Source organism: Vigna radiata, chromosome 5, assembly GCF_000741045.1.
Source record: "Vigna radiata var. radiata cultivar VC1973A chromosome 5, Vradiata_ver6, whole genome shotgun sequence".
Lineage (NCBI taxonomy): Eukaryota > Viridiplantae > Streptophyta > Magnoliopsida > Fabales > Fabaceae > Vigna > Vigna radiata.
This window is the reverse complement of record NC_028355.1, coordinates 18,143,698-18,160,373: the sequence shown is the minus strand read 5'-3', so window position 1 is coordinate 18,160,373 and position 16,676 is coordinate 18,143,698. Positions and strand designations below refer to the sequence as shown.

The following is a 16,676-nucleotide window of genomic DNA, read 5'->3' as shown; positions in this document are numbered from 1 at the left end:
TTTATGAGATGTTATTAATTATTTGGTAATTTTGTTAGAGTGACTTGTATAATTATAATTGTTTAGAGGTTACTTTGTAGCGTAAAATGACCAAGTAAATCCTCATACGGGGGAAATGGACTTAATTTTGTACTTCACAAATGAATATTTATTTTGGTTACCGAGTGTGAAAAAAATATTATCATTAAAATATACTTTTAAGTAATTTAAATCATAAATTATTTTTTGAAAATAATCTTCAAGAGACCAAGAGAGACCATAGACGTCGTGCTCAGAAGCTTGAAGAGAAAAGCGTTCATCTCAATCTTCAATTTTTTTTTTCTTCTTCTTCTTCCCTTTCGTATCAGAGCCTTGAACGATGTCGTTTGGATCCTCTCTCTTGTCGCATCCGCATTCCGTTCGATTCTTGTTCAACAACACCGGAAACTCTCGCTTCAAAGCCGCTGCCGAAGTTCCCGATTCCCTCTCCGAGGATTGGTACCTATTCTTCCTTACATATATTCATCCAATTCCATTTTATTCTCCAATATTCCGATTCCAACACCGCCTGCAGGTTCAAATCTCGCAAGAAAAGGCCCTTTGGTCCACGATTAGATGTAATAATCACTGTCCACCACTTCCCCTCTTCTCTTTCCTTTTCCTTTGTTCCTTTTCTGTTAAATCAATGTTTGGTATAGTTTAGTGCAGAAGATGCGGTGCATTACCAGCTCGAAGCCTTGAAGTATAACGATCAACCTCGTCAAGACTATGGAATCGAGGTTATGTACAGGTTCGCCGGATTTGATCCTTTTGAAAGGTCTACCTATTTTGGGCCTTTCTTTGATTTGGGCCAGGTTCGTTCGTTCGTTCGTTCGTTATGTTAAAGTTGTGTTCTTCTTTTAAAGTATCTAGAGGAAATTTACTAACTTCTGCAGTAAAGCCATGCTAATGGTAATTTTTTATTACTTCATTGAGTAAAACTTCGGTATACACATTCATTAGTCATGGTTACTTTACTGTTATTGAAATAATTTCTTGTTGAAATTCATGCTAAACAGTAATACACCTCTACATGTGCAGTTTGAAAGGTTTAGGCGTATTTTTCACCACTCTACTTATCGAGTATTGCTAGGTCACAAGGAGAGAAAGATCATGAGCACTTTGTTTGTCGAGGAGGTAGAATGTTTGTTCTTGTTCAATTTTTTTTTTTTTTTTTTTTGTGTTATCTTAAAAAACTGATGTTATGGAATGATGAACTTCAAATAGAACAAATACAAGCAGCGGGTTTGGATTCGTGGGAGTCGACCGGAGGAAGAAGAGATATTTCAATTTACAATGGTTCAGGTTTGGTCATGATTTCTTCCGATACATCGTATCATCGTAGTCATGTTTGTGAGGGATTTGGTGTTGTGTTTGGTTCATTTTGTTTGCAAAAATTGTTTATTTTTGTTTGGAAGTACGTAGTTAGGCATTTTGTGAACTGTGGATTACCGCATCAGTATTTAACTTTGGTGATTCTTTCCTTAATTCAATGATTGATATTTGAATTATTGATTTCTTAAATTAATTATAGATTACTGGTTCCTTGTTGTTATCTGATTTAGTTTAATTTAGCACAACCATGTATGCATCTGATGTTTGTTTGCTTGTCACTGGCAGAGGGTTGGTGGATGCTGGGATGGTTACTGGTTGACAGAATCTCTGCTTCACGACACTGATACATTTGCTGGTGGATTAGCTTATTAAGAATCGTCTAATGCAGGAATCAGGTTCACGAGATTACTGTCAAAAGCATGAAATGATCTGCAATCACCATCCTAATCTGTAAAATTTGATTATTGTATGGCATCAATAGAAATTACATCACGGCACACCATGTACTTACAAAATTTGTTCTTAGATATTAAAATTCTATACTTTGCAATTGCTTGCCCAAAGACGCAAACAACTGCGTAATGAGGCGTAGTCTTTTTTATCGTGCTACTAGCAATTCAGAAACTACATCCTCTGCTGTTTGGTTGTGTGAAGACGGGTCAAAGATGGCCTGATTAACCAACAAGAAACCAAACAAATGCAACTAACTAAAACGACACGATTCAAATTTATCACTTCTCTAAAATACAACCAAAATAGCATATTTCACTTTCTTGAATATGACATTTTGGTTTTAAATTTTAATTAAAATTTAAAATCATCATCTATCTAAATTTAAATTAAGAAAGGCTCATGGCCAAAATATGATCAAGATTTTAAGATGCCATAAGCTAAGAAGGAAGTGCATGGAAAATATCTGAACACAAACAAAACAGCGATATTTCCATAAGATAGAAGCCTTTATAACAATTCAGTTGTAAATGGTGCAGACTAAAGTTGCAGTGAAGGCCATTCATTATTAAATTCTGCATTTTACATGAGTAGAAGAAGGGTAAACAGGGATGACCTTAATTACTGCAAGTGCAAAAAACCATGAGGGCCATTGTAGTTCCCTAAACCAAAGACATCAGTGACAAGAATCTTGAAAAATAGAGAGGAGTTTTAAGCATGTGGCAGTGCACAACCACTTCCAATTATTCGTATGCTAACCACACACGGATATTATATATAAATCAATTCTAACATATCCATATGGTCATGCAGGTATTGGCCCAGATGAAGGTCACACTCGCTGGCACTTGGTAGTATCATAACAAAAAAATCCCAGTTGTGATTACTAATTTGTTGAATACTTGGAACTAATAATGACCTCAAAAGGGAGTTGAGAAGGGCACAATCTCTACCTAAAGGGTGTAAGTATATAAAATTATGAGACAGGAGGAGAAAAGAGCATGCAAATCGACAAATATATGTATCATGAAAAGGCTAACCAGCAAGAACCAGAAGAAGTGGAAGAGAGATGGAGGGAAAGCCTTGAGGTTACTAAAATTACCAAAAAAGAAAATGAACAGATGTTTGAACGACCTGGGAATGGAATTTTGAAATCTGCAGCAGCTGGACCCGTATTTACAATCATATCTATTTATATTTTTTGTTAATGGCTTTAAGGTAAAGGAAAAGGATCATAGTACTCTAAAGTAAGAATATATAAATATACTAAAAGGAAATCAAAGTGTTTATTAGTTTAAAAAAAAAAATCAAACTGTCAATATACATAATTTGAAATAGTAGATTATTATAAAAGAAATGAGACAAAAAAAATGCAAAGAATTGTTGTAAATGAATTATGGATTAATCCATCTTTGATCCCATTAACTTGCAAATTAAGTGAGTTGTGATCAGTTTAACCCACATTTAAAAGAACTGAATTTTTTCCAATTCAACTTACCTCAAACCCATAGTGGATCAAGTTAACTCATTGGTTTAAACATATTTTGACATCTCTAATATTTAGTTAATATGTAATAAAAATGAATGCAGATTAAAATTAGGATATAATTTGATATAAAAAATTATTGAAATAAAAATATGAATGATAATTAAAAATTAATTTTTATATTAAATAAATAAATAATTAGGGTAAAAAGATCATGGTAAATGTTATCAAAAAGGGAAAATAGATTTTTTTTTTAATATTTGTAAGAAATAAAGCTATTATTATTGTTGTTATAATATTGACTATATTAAAATAAATAAAACCAATATAATAATTAAGAAGAGAAAAGGTGATACAATATTTTTTAATGTATTAATTTTAATATTTTAGTAAATTTTTAAGAAGTACAAATTTAAAGATTATTTCATGAAAAATCACGTAGTTATTAGTTTTTGCGTAGCTATACTACAATGTGGGTATTTTTTTCTATCTTTAAAATTTTTAAATCATATGTTAATTATATAGTATTTGTTATTATATTTTAAATACGAAATGTTAAAATGAAATACTAATCAATTCTTAATTTTTCATAAATTAGGATTGACAGTATTTAAAAAAAAAAACTAGAATATCAATAGATAAAAAATAATTGACAAATTATAATGAAATAATACTAGATACAAAAAATCATTTTAGTATTAACAAAAAATAATATAAAATTTACTTTATTATTGGTAAAAAGGGTAAAATTTTAATAGATTATTTATTATCTTAATTCTTATTTCATTCCCTTTTTAACACAATTACAAGAATTTCCACCTAAATAGTCAATTCATTTAAATAGTGATAATAAAAACATCACATTGGTTTTCTACTTTCTCTATTAAAAAACAAAATCTCCTCAAATCACATCACTCTTTCGATACGAGTTTTATTAGTATTATTTCAAAGGATAATATTTTTTTTATGACATATATATATATATATATATATATATATATATATATATATATATATATTCTAACATGTAGAAACAAAAATAATTCTTACAAATCGACCAGCTTTTGTATCACTGGTAGCATCAATGGAAGTACCTCAATTATGTTATAGATATTGGAAAAATGTGACTGCCCCCATTTATGAGATGTGAATGAGAATTGGTTGCATATGAATGTGAAGAAGTTGGTATTCTAAAAGAAGGTATATATAAATTATAATAGTGGTTGTCTCATCATAATAAACACATTGAGACAGAGCCATGCACTTCACCACCATTCTTCATATTTCCCATGTTCCTTCTGTCTCCTATTAACTTCTTTTTCTCTTCTCCTCCTCACCTTACCTGTCATTTCATTCATACCATCTTTCTATTTTATACTCAAACATACTACATTCTAATATACAATATCAATTAAAATAAAGTTTAAGATTGTGATAATCAAATTTTATAATAACACTAAAAAAAGTCTTATTTTGGAAATAAGAATCATATTATTATTTATTTAATTATTAAAAATTGAAAAAATTGAACATATATGCGTCAGCCGGGAGTCGAACCCGGATCTATTGCTTGGAAGGCAATTATCCTAACCGTTGGACTACTGACGCTCCATTTCATTAAATTTCAATAACAATTTTATAATGTATAACATGAATATACTTAAAGGATCTGACAATGATTTATATAGTTATTATTTGTGTGGAAGTTTTAAAACCCAGTTGTTGATTTTTGCTTCCTTCTGAAGGCTTTGTGAAAATGGAACAAAGCTAATCAATGCAACTAAAATCACAATATCTTCTTTCTTGTTTGTATCCTATACTGTGCCAGACTGCAACTTGGCATTTCCACGCATGCATGGAATATGCTAAAGTAAAATTCCCTATTTAACTCAAATCAAATACTTTGTTTGATAGTTAAGAATCTCCTTTTTATTAATTTTCATTATGTGTATAAAGAAAAACATCAACTTATGATGTCCGACATCAGATGTTTTATATCATAACTTACTTCAAACAAAAAAAGAAAGTACGAAAATGATTGCTTAGTTGAGAATTTATAAAAAAAAAAAAAGAAAATGATATTTTAACACCATTTTGACATTGCACATGTGTCAAAATGTGATTGGACGATTTCAAAATAAAAAAGTTGAGACAGGGGTATATTTGGGAGAGAAAAACCAAAGTTTGTTTTTTTAATTTAAAATCGTCCAACCGCATTTTGATACGGTTGCAGTGTCAAAAAATGGTGTTAAAATATCATCATAAAAAAAAAAAAAGTCAAATTCAAAAGCCCCACTGTTTTGTTTTGATATTTGATCACAAAGAAAGTATTAGAGATGAAAAATAGGTAAAAGTTTATGATTTTGAGTAGAAGACATGATGAGATGCATGAAGGAAGTATAAAAAGCTAAAGGTTTGAGCTTGTATTTATGGTAGGCATGTCCATGGATATCTTATATTTAAAGATATGATATTATGGTGGTGCGTTTGTTGGTGTTGGTTGAGTTTATTAGAGATGAAATGATGATGAGAGACAGTCAACATTATTTTAGGTGAAGCAAAGCCCAGGTAGCACATGCATGCATGTATATGCAAATGTGAATGCATGATAAGAATGGACATGCATTAGTGGGGAATACGTAGAATAATGATGTTTGTTTGAGATATAATAATGGTGAGAGAAGTAACATAGACGTTGACTCATAGACCATCGGATCTTTTCCGGATCCATGGGGATTTTCGGACACATGGGGATCTCTTTTTGTCTTCTCTTCTCATCTTCATCTTCAACATTCTACCTCTTCTCTTCCACATGCAAAAATAATCTCATCAAAATATTCTAAAGCCAATTAAAACTACTGCATTAAATACAAACTTCAACCATATATAAGAAAATAAAGACTTCTATAATGTTATGCAGATAAATTATATTTTATTCATGTTAATTTTTTCGCAATTTATTGTAGTGTATAATTTTTCAATCTCATAAGGACAGTTAGGTATTTAAGTATGAGATTCAAATATAAGTGGTGTTAAATCTTTTGTGTGACTAACTTATATTTTATTAGTCATCAATCTCTTCATATTATATTCAATGTATAGTTTCTTAATTTCAAATATATTAAAGCTTAAGAAAGTAATGTTAAATTTCTTGTATGCATAACTCAATCATTACTTTTTTTCTTCTTGGAGTGAAGTTTGCAATTTCATGTTAGAAATTGAAGTTTTTGGTAAAAATTATAATTTGGTAACGTTATGATAGTAACATCACAACATTTGAAGTATTATCTGTTTTGAAGTTTTGTTTAGTTTTATCCTTAAAAGGTGCATTAGTGGATGGAAGGAATATTTAGACTACACTTGACCTCAATTCCTAAAGATGTTATAGGAATATAAATCCTCGCGTGGAAATTTAAGAAAAATGATTAAATGTTTCAATAGAGACTTAAAGGATTGAATATTCTATTATTAGTCTTATGGTGAGCACTAAATGATCTTATTGAAATCTTGAACATGGATTAGTAGACATGTAACAAGATCCTAACAATGATTTTGAAATCTCTCGTTGATCAGACTACAATTCTTTGTTATTGAGAGAAATGAGATCTATCTCTCAAAAATTTTCTTACTCTCATAAAATGAGTAATAAAATTTAGAATATTTATGAATATAATAAGAATAAATAATTATTAAATAAATACTCATTACAAATACTAATTATATTTATAAAACCAACATGAATTATAAACTTATATTTCCATCGATATAATATTTATTTCATACATATAATAAAAGTGTAATTTATTATAACATAATAATAAATAATTTTAACCAAATAAGAACAAATATCAAATTTATCTGGTTATTCATTTAAAAATTTATTAATTCTAAAAAATATTTAAAAGAAAGTTATAAATTTGGTATAAAGAAAGTGTGAAGGAAGAAGTGATTCTTACGTAGAATCTGTATTTCCTTAAGCAGCCATCCTCTTAATATTGTAACAAATATTAAAATAATTTTAGGTCGGCATGAATAACTTGGCAATTCCATTTACAGATCGAACTTTGCATTTCTTTTATTACCTTTCTAACTCCTCACCGAACATCAAACCCAATCTTCCCGAATCTAGTAAACCCTACTTTTAAAATCATACATTTTACTATTACTACTACTAATAATATTTCTTTTTCTTCTGTTTTTGAGAGAGGATCCATGTTTTATTAAATACCATCAAATTTCTTGGGTTCTGTATTCTAAGTAGATATCTCCTCCTCTATTGATTTATTACTACCAAAATAATGATAGATTCCTGTTCAACTTTTTATTTTATTCTTCAAGTCAGAACATTGAGGATCCCTTATTTATAGCACCACTTCTATTTTTCACAATTTCCTTTATCCTTTTAATTGGATTGGTAAAAAAAAAAAATAACTAGCGTATTTTTTCAATCCTTTTCACGATATCTAATCAACTAATTCAGGGAGATAATAAATAAATTAATTTAGTTAAAGACATGAACTTTGTATTAGGTTTGAGTGGTTTATTCCTATGAAAAGGTTTGTGCGTGATGATGTATATATATATAAGCCTCCATATTTTTATTTAATTTTTATTTTAAAAATTCACCATAACACTAATTACTTATCAAGTACACATATATCATTCCCGTAATTATTTTATTAAAATAAAAAAATTATAAGATTTCTTGATTTTTAGTAAAACAACCTTAAACAAACAAACGGAAAGAGTACAATGTTGTCAAAAAAAAAAGAAAAGGATGTTGGACTTGGCATTATGTCATAAGAGAAAAAGGGTACAATGAAGACGTGATTATTTTATACAAGAGTGAATAATTTAATTTTGTTATCTTTCTGGTGTGATAACATTAATCAGTAACGTGAGAGGTTTGAAATTGGTGTGATTCTGAGGACCTGTCTTTTAATTAAGAAATGCACATTATTGAGCCAACGCAGAAGATTGCAAGTAGGATTCACAGTCATTGCTTCCAACCACTATATAAGTAGGTGCCTACATTCCTAAGCTTCCGTTCATCCTCTTCTGTTATTAAGATAGAATGCAAGAAACCATTTCCATTTAAATGATTCATTTTCATTGCATTGCATGCACATCGCAAGTTTATCATAAACTCTCCATATCAGAATTAGCTTCCTTGTATGAGTTGAAAGATGGAAAGTGATGAACTGAGAGCTGCAAGTGCACGCATAGGGAGCTCCAGCGTGTGGAGAAGCAGTGGTGTTGATGTGTTTTCAGGGTCTTCAAGAAGAGAAGAGGATGAACAAGAGCTTAAATGGGCTGCTATTGAGAAACTCCCCACGTATCTACGCATGACTAGGGGCATTCTCACAGAGGCTGAAGGCCAACCTCCTACGGAGATTCATATAAACAAACTTGGTCCTCTTCAGAGGAAGAACTTGGTGGAGAGGCTTGTCAAGATTGCAGAACAAGATAATGAGAAGTTCTTGTTCAAGTTAAGAGACCGCATTGATCGGTAAGCTACTAACATATGTGTGTGTGTTTTAGATTTGATCGCTTTAACTCGGGTATGGAAAATAATGGATGTTTTAGGCCTTATGTGCGTGTTGGATAATGTATAACGAAATTTGTAATGTGTGTTGAAAGTGTAGTGTTGGACTTGAAATTCCCACTATTGAAGTCCGTTTTGAACACTTGAATGTTGAGGCAGAAGCTCATGTGGGAAGCAGAGCACTACCTACAATCTTTAACTTCTGCATTGATTTGTTGGAGGTAATTGTAAATGGTCAATAGATTTGGATGTTGTCACGAGAGTCGTTTCTGAAGCAGAGAACACTGACAAGTTCAAATGTGTATCTCTATGTGTGTGCATTTTCTCTTTCTTTCTGAAGGGGTTCCTCAATTCTCTTTACCTTATTCCCAGTCGAAAGAAGCCATTCACAGTTCTTGATGATGTCAGCGGAATCATCAAGCCTAAAAGGTAAGAAGGTGGAGTTGATCTTCGTGGAATCGGTATGTAGGAATGTTGAGGAACTAGACTAAACTAAACTATCTTTTCTCAACATATATTTTTGTTTTGGCTTATGCAGAATGACACTTCTTTTAGGCCCTCCAAGCTCTGGAAAGACCACATTATTGTTGGCACTGGCTGGAAGACTTGGCAAAGATCTAAAAGTAAGGACGTGTGAGATTTGCTTTTGTTTCAGTAATTGCTCAGATGGATAAGAGTCACTTAAAGGTTTATGATTCGTTCTACTTTATTCCCAATGAATTGCAGTCTTCGGGGCGAGTTTTGTATAATGGTCGTGGGATGGAGGAATTTGTGCCTCAAAGAACATCAGCTTACATAAGTCAAACTGATCTACACATAGGAGAAATGACAGTGAGAGAAACATTGGCCTTTTCAGCAAGGTGTCAAGGGATTGGAACGCGTTATGGTCAGTAATCCCTTTGAAACCAGGAGCCATTCGTGATGTCGGGTCTACTTGTCTTTGAAGGATTATCTCACTTAACTTTGATTGAACTGTTCCCTATGAAATGCAGAGATGCTGGCAGAACTGTCAAGAAGAGAGAAGGCTGAAAACATTAAGCCAGATCCTGATCTTGATATTTACATGAAGGTGACGCGAGATCAAAATTAAATGTCAAATTTTAACCACTCGCAGTTTCTTGACTCCGCAGTGGATATGATAGAAACGTACGTGGCTAATCTAAACGTACTAAATTTGCAGGCAGCAGCACTTGAAGGCCAAGAAACCAATGTGGTTACTGATTATATAATGAAGGCAAGCCATTAAATTCAGCGACTTTGTAAGATGGTTTTAATTTTGAAAAAAAAAAAGGAAGAAACTTAGTTGTTCCTGTTTCTGACATTTGGCAGATTTTGGGACTAGAAGTTTGTGCGGATACCATGGTAGGGGATGACATGATTCGGGGTATTTCTGGCGGACAGAAGAAAAGAGTCACAACTGGTAAACAAAATAATCTTGTTTTCTGTTTAGTATGAAATATTTTAATATTTTGTGAGACTTATATGTGATGTGACTACCAACTACTAAGTGATATTATTTGTGTCTATGAATTATAGGTGAGATGCTAGTTGGACCAGCAAGAGCACTTTTCATGGATGAAATTTCAACTGGTTTAGACAGTTCCACCACATTCCAAATGGTTAATTCTCTAAGACAATCTATCCACATTCTGAATGGAACAGCTGTGATCTCTCTTCTCCAGCCTGCACCAGAAACTTACGAGTTATTTGATGATATTATTCTCCTCTCAGATGGTCAAATTGTGTATCAGGGTCCAAGGGAAAATGTGCTTGAGTTCTTTGAATACATGGGGTTCAAATGTCCAGAGAGGAAAGGAGTAGCAGATTTTTTACAAGAAGTAACTCTAACTTTCCATATACTTGTTTTCCTTTTTTTCATCTTTAAAACACGCACATTTCAGTTCTTCATGTTTATATGTATGACAGGTAACATCAAGAAAAGACCAAGAACAATACTGGGCAAATAAAGATGAGCCATACATCTTCGTCACTGTTAGAGAGTTTGCTGAGGCATTTCAGTCATTTCACATTGGTCGAAAGCTTGGTGACGAACTTGCCACCCCATTTGACATGTCCAAAGGCCACCCTGCTGTGTTAACAAAGAACAAGTACGGTGTTAGCAAGAAGGAGCTCTTGAAGGCTTGCGTGTCCAGAGAATTCTTACTTATGAAAAGGAATTCGTTTGTCTATATTTTCAAGATGTGGCAAGTAAGCACAGTTCTAGCTTCAATATTTTGTTTTCCTTTGTTAATAAACTGCAACTGCACTGGCTAGTTCATGTAGATTAATTCAAGTTTGGTTTCTTTCATTTTCAGTTGATTTTAACGGGTTTCATAACAATGACACTGTTCCTGAGAACTGAGATGCACCGGGATACTGAAACTGATGGTGGTATCTTTATGGGTGCATTGTTCTTCGTACTGATTGTGATTATGTTCAACGGATACTCCGAGCTATCTATGTCCATCATGAAACTCCCCGTTTTCTATAAGCAAAGGGACCTTCTCTTTTTTCCTTCTTGGGCATATTCTCTGCCTACATGGATCCTTAAGATTCCTATAACCTTAGTGGAAGTTGGTATTTGGGTTGTGATGACTTACTATGTAATAGGATTTGATCCTAGTATTGAAAGGTGAGAATCTTCTTTTAATTTTATAATGCATAGACTTTAGACTTTGCTTAGTAGTGTGCTTACTAATAGTTCCTCATGCCAGGTTCATCAAGCAGTACTTTCTGCTTGTTTGTATCAACCAGATGGCATCTGGGCTTTTTCGATTTATGGGAGCAGTTGGGAGGAACATCATCGTGGCAAACACAGTTGGGTCATTTGCTTTACTTGCAGTTATGGTCATGGGTGGATTTATCCTATCTAGAGGTGAAGTGTTAATACAAGTATTTCAGTTTACTTTGCAAAAGTATTAGATTGTCCCTGTAAAATTAGAGTGATAATGCATGTTCCTAAGCATGTTCCAAGGTATTTTGATGTCAAAATCTGACAGTGTAGCCTCCTTTTTTAACCAGTTGATGTGAAGAGGTGGTGGCTGTGGGGTTACTGGTTCTCGCCCATGATGTATGCACAGAACGCTCTAGCTGTTAATGAATTTCTCGGAAAGAGTTGGTTACATGTAAGTCTCTATACATGTACGAGAATACAAATATGTAACTGGGAAAAAGTGTGAATCAGATTTAGATGACAATATGTGAATATTTCTGCATTGAAGGTCGCACCAAATTCAACAGAACCATTAGGAGTGAAGGTGTTGAAGTCAAGAGGGATATTCCCTGAAGCATACTGGTATTGGATTGGTGTTGGAGCTTCCATTGGATACATGTTACTGTTCAACTTCCTTTTCCCCTTGGCATTACAATATCTTGACCGTAAGTAATCGTTACAGGAACCTTTCAGTTTTGAACTGGCATTGCTCTAACAACGTAAACATGTTGCTGCAGCATTTGGTAAACCCCAAGCTTTAATATCAGAAGAAGCCTTAGCTGAGAGAAATGCAGGCAGAAAGGAACACATCATTGAATTATCGTCTAGATTCAAAGGTTCTTCTGGTGGGTTGCATGTTCACTCACGCAGTCAAATTTTCTTCCTGTTTTAATTGCACATGTTCATGCAGTGTGTAATTTCAATGCAGATAAAGGGAATGAAAATCGCAGAAGTGTGTGCTCCGGAACTCTGTCAGCAAGAGTGGGCAGCATTGGTGCAAGCGAGCATAACACAAAGCGAGGGATGGTTCTTCCTTTCACACCCCTTTCTATTACTTTTGATGAAATCAGATATGCGGTGGAGATGCCACAGGTACAAGAATTGAATTCCCATAGTGTATGGTGTCCCTCCACATGTTTTCCCATAGTTTTTTTTTTCCGGAAATAGATTCCGATTTCTATCTATGTTTGCAGGAAATGAAGAACCAAGGCATTCTTGAAGATCGACTTGAACTGTTGAAGGGTGTCAATGGAGCTTTTAGACCAGGAGTTCTGACAGCTCTGATGGGTGTAAGTGGGGCTGGTAAAACAACTTTAATGGACGTGTTATCTGGAAGGAAATCAACAGGTTATATTCAAGGGCAAATCACTATATCCGGTTACCCTAAGAAGCAAGAAACTTTTGCCCGCATTGCAGGATACTGTGAACAGACCGATATCCACTCTCCCCATGTTACGGTGTATGAGTCTTTGGTTTATTCTGCATGGCTTCGGTTACCACTTGAGGTTGATTCTGCAACTAGACAGGTAAAGTTTTGAAAATGAGATCATACATTGTATATTAACACCAAGAGAAGTCACCCTATTACTTCTTGGAATGAGGAAATCTTGGGTGTGTGAGATTGGTTGTGTTGTGCCTAATAAGATCCGTGTTCATGCTCATGTTAGAACTTCTTTGTGCACATACAACAAATGAAATGACATTGTAACATTCTAGTACTGTAGCTTCTTCCAAGTGTCCATTGAAGCCATTTCAGTTGCTTACAGACCCTATTGATTGATAGCAGATGTTCATTGAGGAAGTTATGGAGCTGGTAGAGCTGACTTCACTGAGAGAAGCCTTGGTGGGATTACCAGGAGTGAATGGCCTATCCACGGAGCAGCGAAAGAGGTTAACAATTGCAGTTGAACTTGTTGCCAATCCATCTATTATATTCATGGATGAACCTACCTCTGGCCTTGATGCCAGAGCTGCTGCAATAGTTATGAGGACAGTGAGGAATACAGTGGATACCGGGCGAACCGTGGTCTGCACAATCCACCAGCCTAGCATCGATATATTTGATGCTTTTGATGAGGTCAGTGACAGTTTTCCTTCTCGTAACTTGCTTATAAAAATTCAGTGTTTCATGTTAAGGCTGAACATATATATTGTTATATTGACAGCTACTTCTGTTGAAGCGTGGAGGTGAGGAAATATATGTGGGGCCTCTAGGCCAACATTGTTCTCAACTGATCAGCTACTTTGAGGTCTGCACTGCATCATCTCTAACTAGTAATTAATTACTGCTAAGCACTATTTTCAACCAGTTTGTTCATCAAGTAACCTGTGCTTGATGTAGGGAATTAATGGGGTGCCAAAGATTAAGACTGGTTATAATCCTGCCACTTGGATGTTGGAGGTTACTTCAGAAGCACAAGAAGCAGCTCTTGGAGTTAACTTCACTGAAATATACAAGAATTCTGACCTATATAGGTGGGAACAACTAGAAATTCAAACCAAAATCCACATGAAAGCATTTCCCTCTGAGCATTAGTTACTGTTAATATGTTTTTCTATGGTTAACCAATATTATACATACATTCAGGAGAAACAAGGCCTTGATAAGGGAACTTAGCACACCTCCAGCAGGTTCCAAAGATTTGTACTTCCCCACAAAGTACTCACAGACTTTCTTCACTCAATGCATGGCTTGCCTTTGGAAACAACACCTATCATACTGGAGAAATCCCCCATACAGTGCAGTGAGACTTTTATTCACAACAATCATAGCCTTACTGTTTGGGACAATATTTTGGGATATCGGCTCTAAAAGGTTCCAACATGCAACCACTTGCCATAATATTTCCGAATAGTTTCTAACTCCCTTACAATTTTTTATGTTACAACCTTAATTTATTTATCTGATGCAGGCAAAGAAGACAAGATATATTTAATGCAATGGGGTCCATGTATGCTGCAGTGCTCTTCATCGGGATACAAAATTCTACATCTGTGCAACCTGTAGTAGCCATAGAGAGAACAGTCTTCTACAGAGAAAGAGCTGCTGGAATGTACTCAGCTTTACCATATGCATTTGGACAGGTATACTGAAATTGTTCATCCAATGACTAAAGAACATTGGCTAACAATCAATTACCAAGTAATTCTCTTAGTTATAGAGCACTAATCATGAAGTTATGGAAGTCTAACTTTGGCTAACTCACCCCACAATTGAAATATTCAGGTTGCCATTGAGATCCCATACATACTCATACAGACCCTCGTGTATGGGGTGATAGTGTATGCTATGATTGGGTTTGATTGGACACTCAGCAAGTTCTTTTGGTATCTCTTCTTCATGTTCTTCACCTTTTTATACTTCACCCTCTATGGCATGATGGCTGTGGGTCTTACCCCAGATCACAACGTTGCTGCTATAGTTTCCTTTGGGTTCTACATGATATGGAACCTCTTCTCAGGATTTGTGATTCCAAGAACAGTAAGCTCATCTCTCCCTTTAGCTTCATTTTAACACACATATGCATATGGTAAGTGACTGACTCAGAAATGATATTTTATACTGATACAGAGGATGCCAGTGTGGTGGAGATGGTACTTTTGGATCTGTCCAGTGTCTTGGACCTTGTATGGATTGGTTACTTCACAATTCGGTGACATAAAAGAGCGTATAGAGAATGGAGAGAGTGTGGAAGAGTTTGTTAGGAGTTACTTTGGGTATAGAGATGACTTTGTAGGTGTAGCTGCTGCTGTGCTTGTTGGGTTTTCACTACTTTTTGGATTTACCTTTGCCTTCTCAATCAAGGCATTCAATTTCCAAAAGAGATGAACACTTTACTTTGCACAACTTGTAAATGAAGGCTCACTTTGCATCCAACAACAAAGAAATATATAGAAACATAGATCACTATTCTCCTTCGAAATTTCTGCAACATTTTTCCATTTAATTATTGCTTTTTCACTTTGTTGTCGTGATGTTACAATCCATGTTCCTTGTTCTACAATATGGTAACATTGTACTTGTGTGTCGTAAGTGTTAATTAATGGCGTGAATGTGCTTGTTTTGTTGTTCTCAGAACAGTCCAAGAAAACTGAGTCAACAAGGAGACATACATAGCAGAGAAAATGATTTAATAACAAGAGGGAGAGGAGAGAGAATAGGAAAGATAATATTGAATAGTGTAAGAATTATTTTATGTGTGGATCAGTCTATCTGTCCATCTTTATCAAATTGTTTTCGTTTTAATGGCAGCAACGTGCAATTTATTAGGGGAATCATCAATAATTTAATCGAGTTACGTCACCCTCACTGTTTATTATGATTAAAATTGTGACGTCATTTGTTAATTCACTCATAACTAAATATGGTCTATTATACTTTATGTGGAAAACTCATTTCAAAATTATTAAGTAAAAAAAAAAAAGAGAAAGATAAAAATAAATAAAAATGGATAGACATAAGAAAGAAAATAGAAAAACTTTTACTTTTGTTTTCGCTTCACACAAAAGTACCCTTTTCTAATTTTTCATAAAATAATTATTTAATTTTTTTTCTGCATATAGATTATTTAATTATTTAATTACTGTGATCGGATTGATGGAGTCGAAATTATTTTATCTCAGTTATTGGTTCTTAAATTTCAATTTTAAATATGCAGTTGTATTAAATATTTAAAGAAAGTTTTTATCGGACATAACTATTTTATTCCATTCAAACAGGATTTTTTTTCTATAAAAAATGCTTGCAATTTAAAAACGAGAAAACAATTGATATTAAGATTTCTTTCAAACTATCTAAATATTTTATCAGTGAATATTAATTTATTTTTATGTTTCATCGTGTCTTTCTGCCATCTATTTATTTATTTATTTATTTAAAAAGCAGTGTTTTCAATCTACAAATATAATGTTAATGTACTTAGCTTTTCTTTAAAAGTTGTCTGAAATTAAAGTTTTAGAAATTTAAAATCATTACAAAAAGCAATTCAACAAGAGAAAATCAATACGTTGAAAAAACAAAAACAAATACTAAAAAGGACAACGGACACAAATCACATTCTGACAAGCATTATATTAAATGGGCGTTTTAGAAGTGAGTATCTGATAGTTAAAACGAAGAGCGTCTAGCG

At 33.6% G+C, this 16,676-nt stretch overlaps 2 protein-coding genes and 1 non-coding gene across 3 annotated transcripts; 2 read left to right on the top strand and 1 right to left on the bottom strand.

Annotated features, from left to right (window-relative positions):
• The first annotated feature begins 223 nt into the window (after positions 1-223).
• LOC106761310 lies at positions 224-3,028 on the top strand. Its single transcript, XM_014644850.2, has 7 exons — positions 224-477; positions 554-596; positions 678-833; positions 1,060-1,155; positions 1,246-1,323; positions 1,639-1,748; positions 2,617-3,028. Exons 1-6 carry the CDS (start codon positions 359-361, stop codon positions 1,723-1,725), a joined length of 579 nt encoding a protein of 192 aa, XP_014500336.1. The 5' UTR covers positions 224-358; the 3' UTR covers positions 1,726-1,748; positions 2,617-3,028.
• A 1,797-nt stretch (positions 3,029-4,825) lies between these two features.
• On the bottom strand, positions 4,826-4,897 carry TRNAG-UCC. Its single transcript has one exon. It is a non-coding gene; the product is annotated as a tRNA-Gly (tRNA).
• Positions 4,898-8,332: 3,435 nt separating this feature from the next.
• LOC106762649 (ABC transporter G family member 39) lies at positions 8,333-15,566 on the top strand. Its single transcript, XM_014646662.2, has 24 exons — positions 8,333-8,798; positions 8,935-9,055; positions 9,175-9,263; positions 9,373-9,457; positions 9,561-9,720; positions 9,827-9,903; positions 10,015-10,068; positions 10,164-10,254; positions 10,371-10,672; positions 10,761-11,042; positions 11,150-11,466; positions 11,549-11,709; positions 11,856-11,959; positions 12,056-12,212; positions 12,285-12,392; positions 12,476-12,639; positions 12,741-13,073; positions 13,334-13,624; positions 13,713-13,796; positions 13,889-14,022; positions 14,135-14,362; positions 14,460-14,631; positions 14,774-15,028; positions 15,119-15,566. The coding sequence occupies exons 1-24, from the start codon at positions 8,476-8,478 to the stop codon at positions 15,374-15,376; spliced, it is 4,350 nt and encodes a 1,449-aa protein (XP_014502148.1). The 5' UTR covers positions 8,333-8,475; the 3' UTR covers positions 15,377-15,566.
• The last annotated feature ends 1,110 nt before the right edge of the window (positions 15,567-16,676 follow it).

Coding starts and splice junctions, on each gene's coding strand:
- LOC106762649 (XM_014646662.2), top strand. CDS start 8,476: ATGGAAAGTGATGAACTGAGAGCTGCAAGTGCACGCATAGGGAGCTCC. Junction 11,043..11,149: donor ATATTTTCAAGATGTGGCAA/GTAAGCACAGTT, acceptor TTTCATTTTCAG/TTGATTTTAACGGGTTTCAT. Junction 11,467..11,548: donor TTTGATCCTAGTATTGAAAG/GTGAGAATCTTC, acceptor TCCTCATGCCAG/GTTCATCAAGCAGTACTTTC.
- LOC106761310 (XM_014644850.2), top strand. CDS start 359: ATGTCGTTTGGATCCTCTCTCTTGTCGCATCCGCATTCCGTTCGATTC. Junction 478..553: donor GATTCCCTCTCCGAGGATTG/GTACCTATTCTT, acceptor CACCGCCTGCAG/GTTCAAATCTCGCAAGAAAA. Junction 834..1,059: donor CTTTCTTTGATTTGGGCCAG/GTTCGTTCGTTC, acceptor CTACATGTGCAG/TTTGAAAGGTTTAGGCGTAT.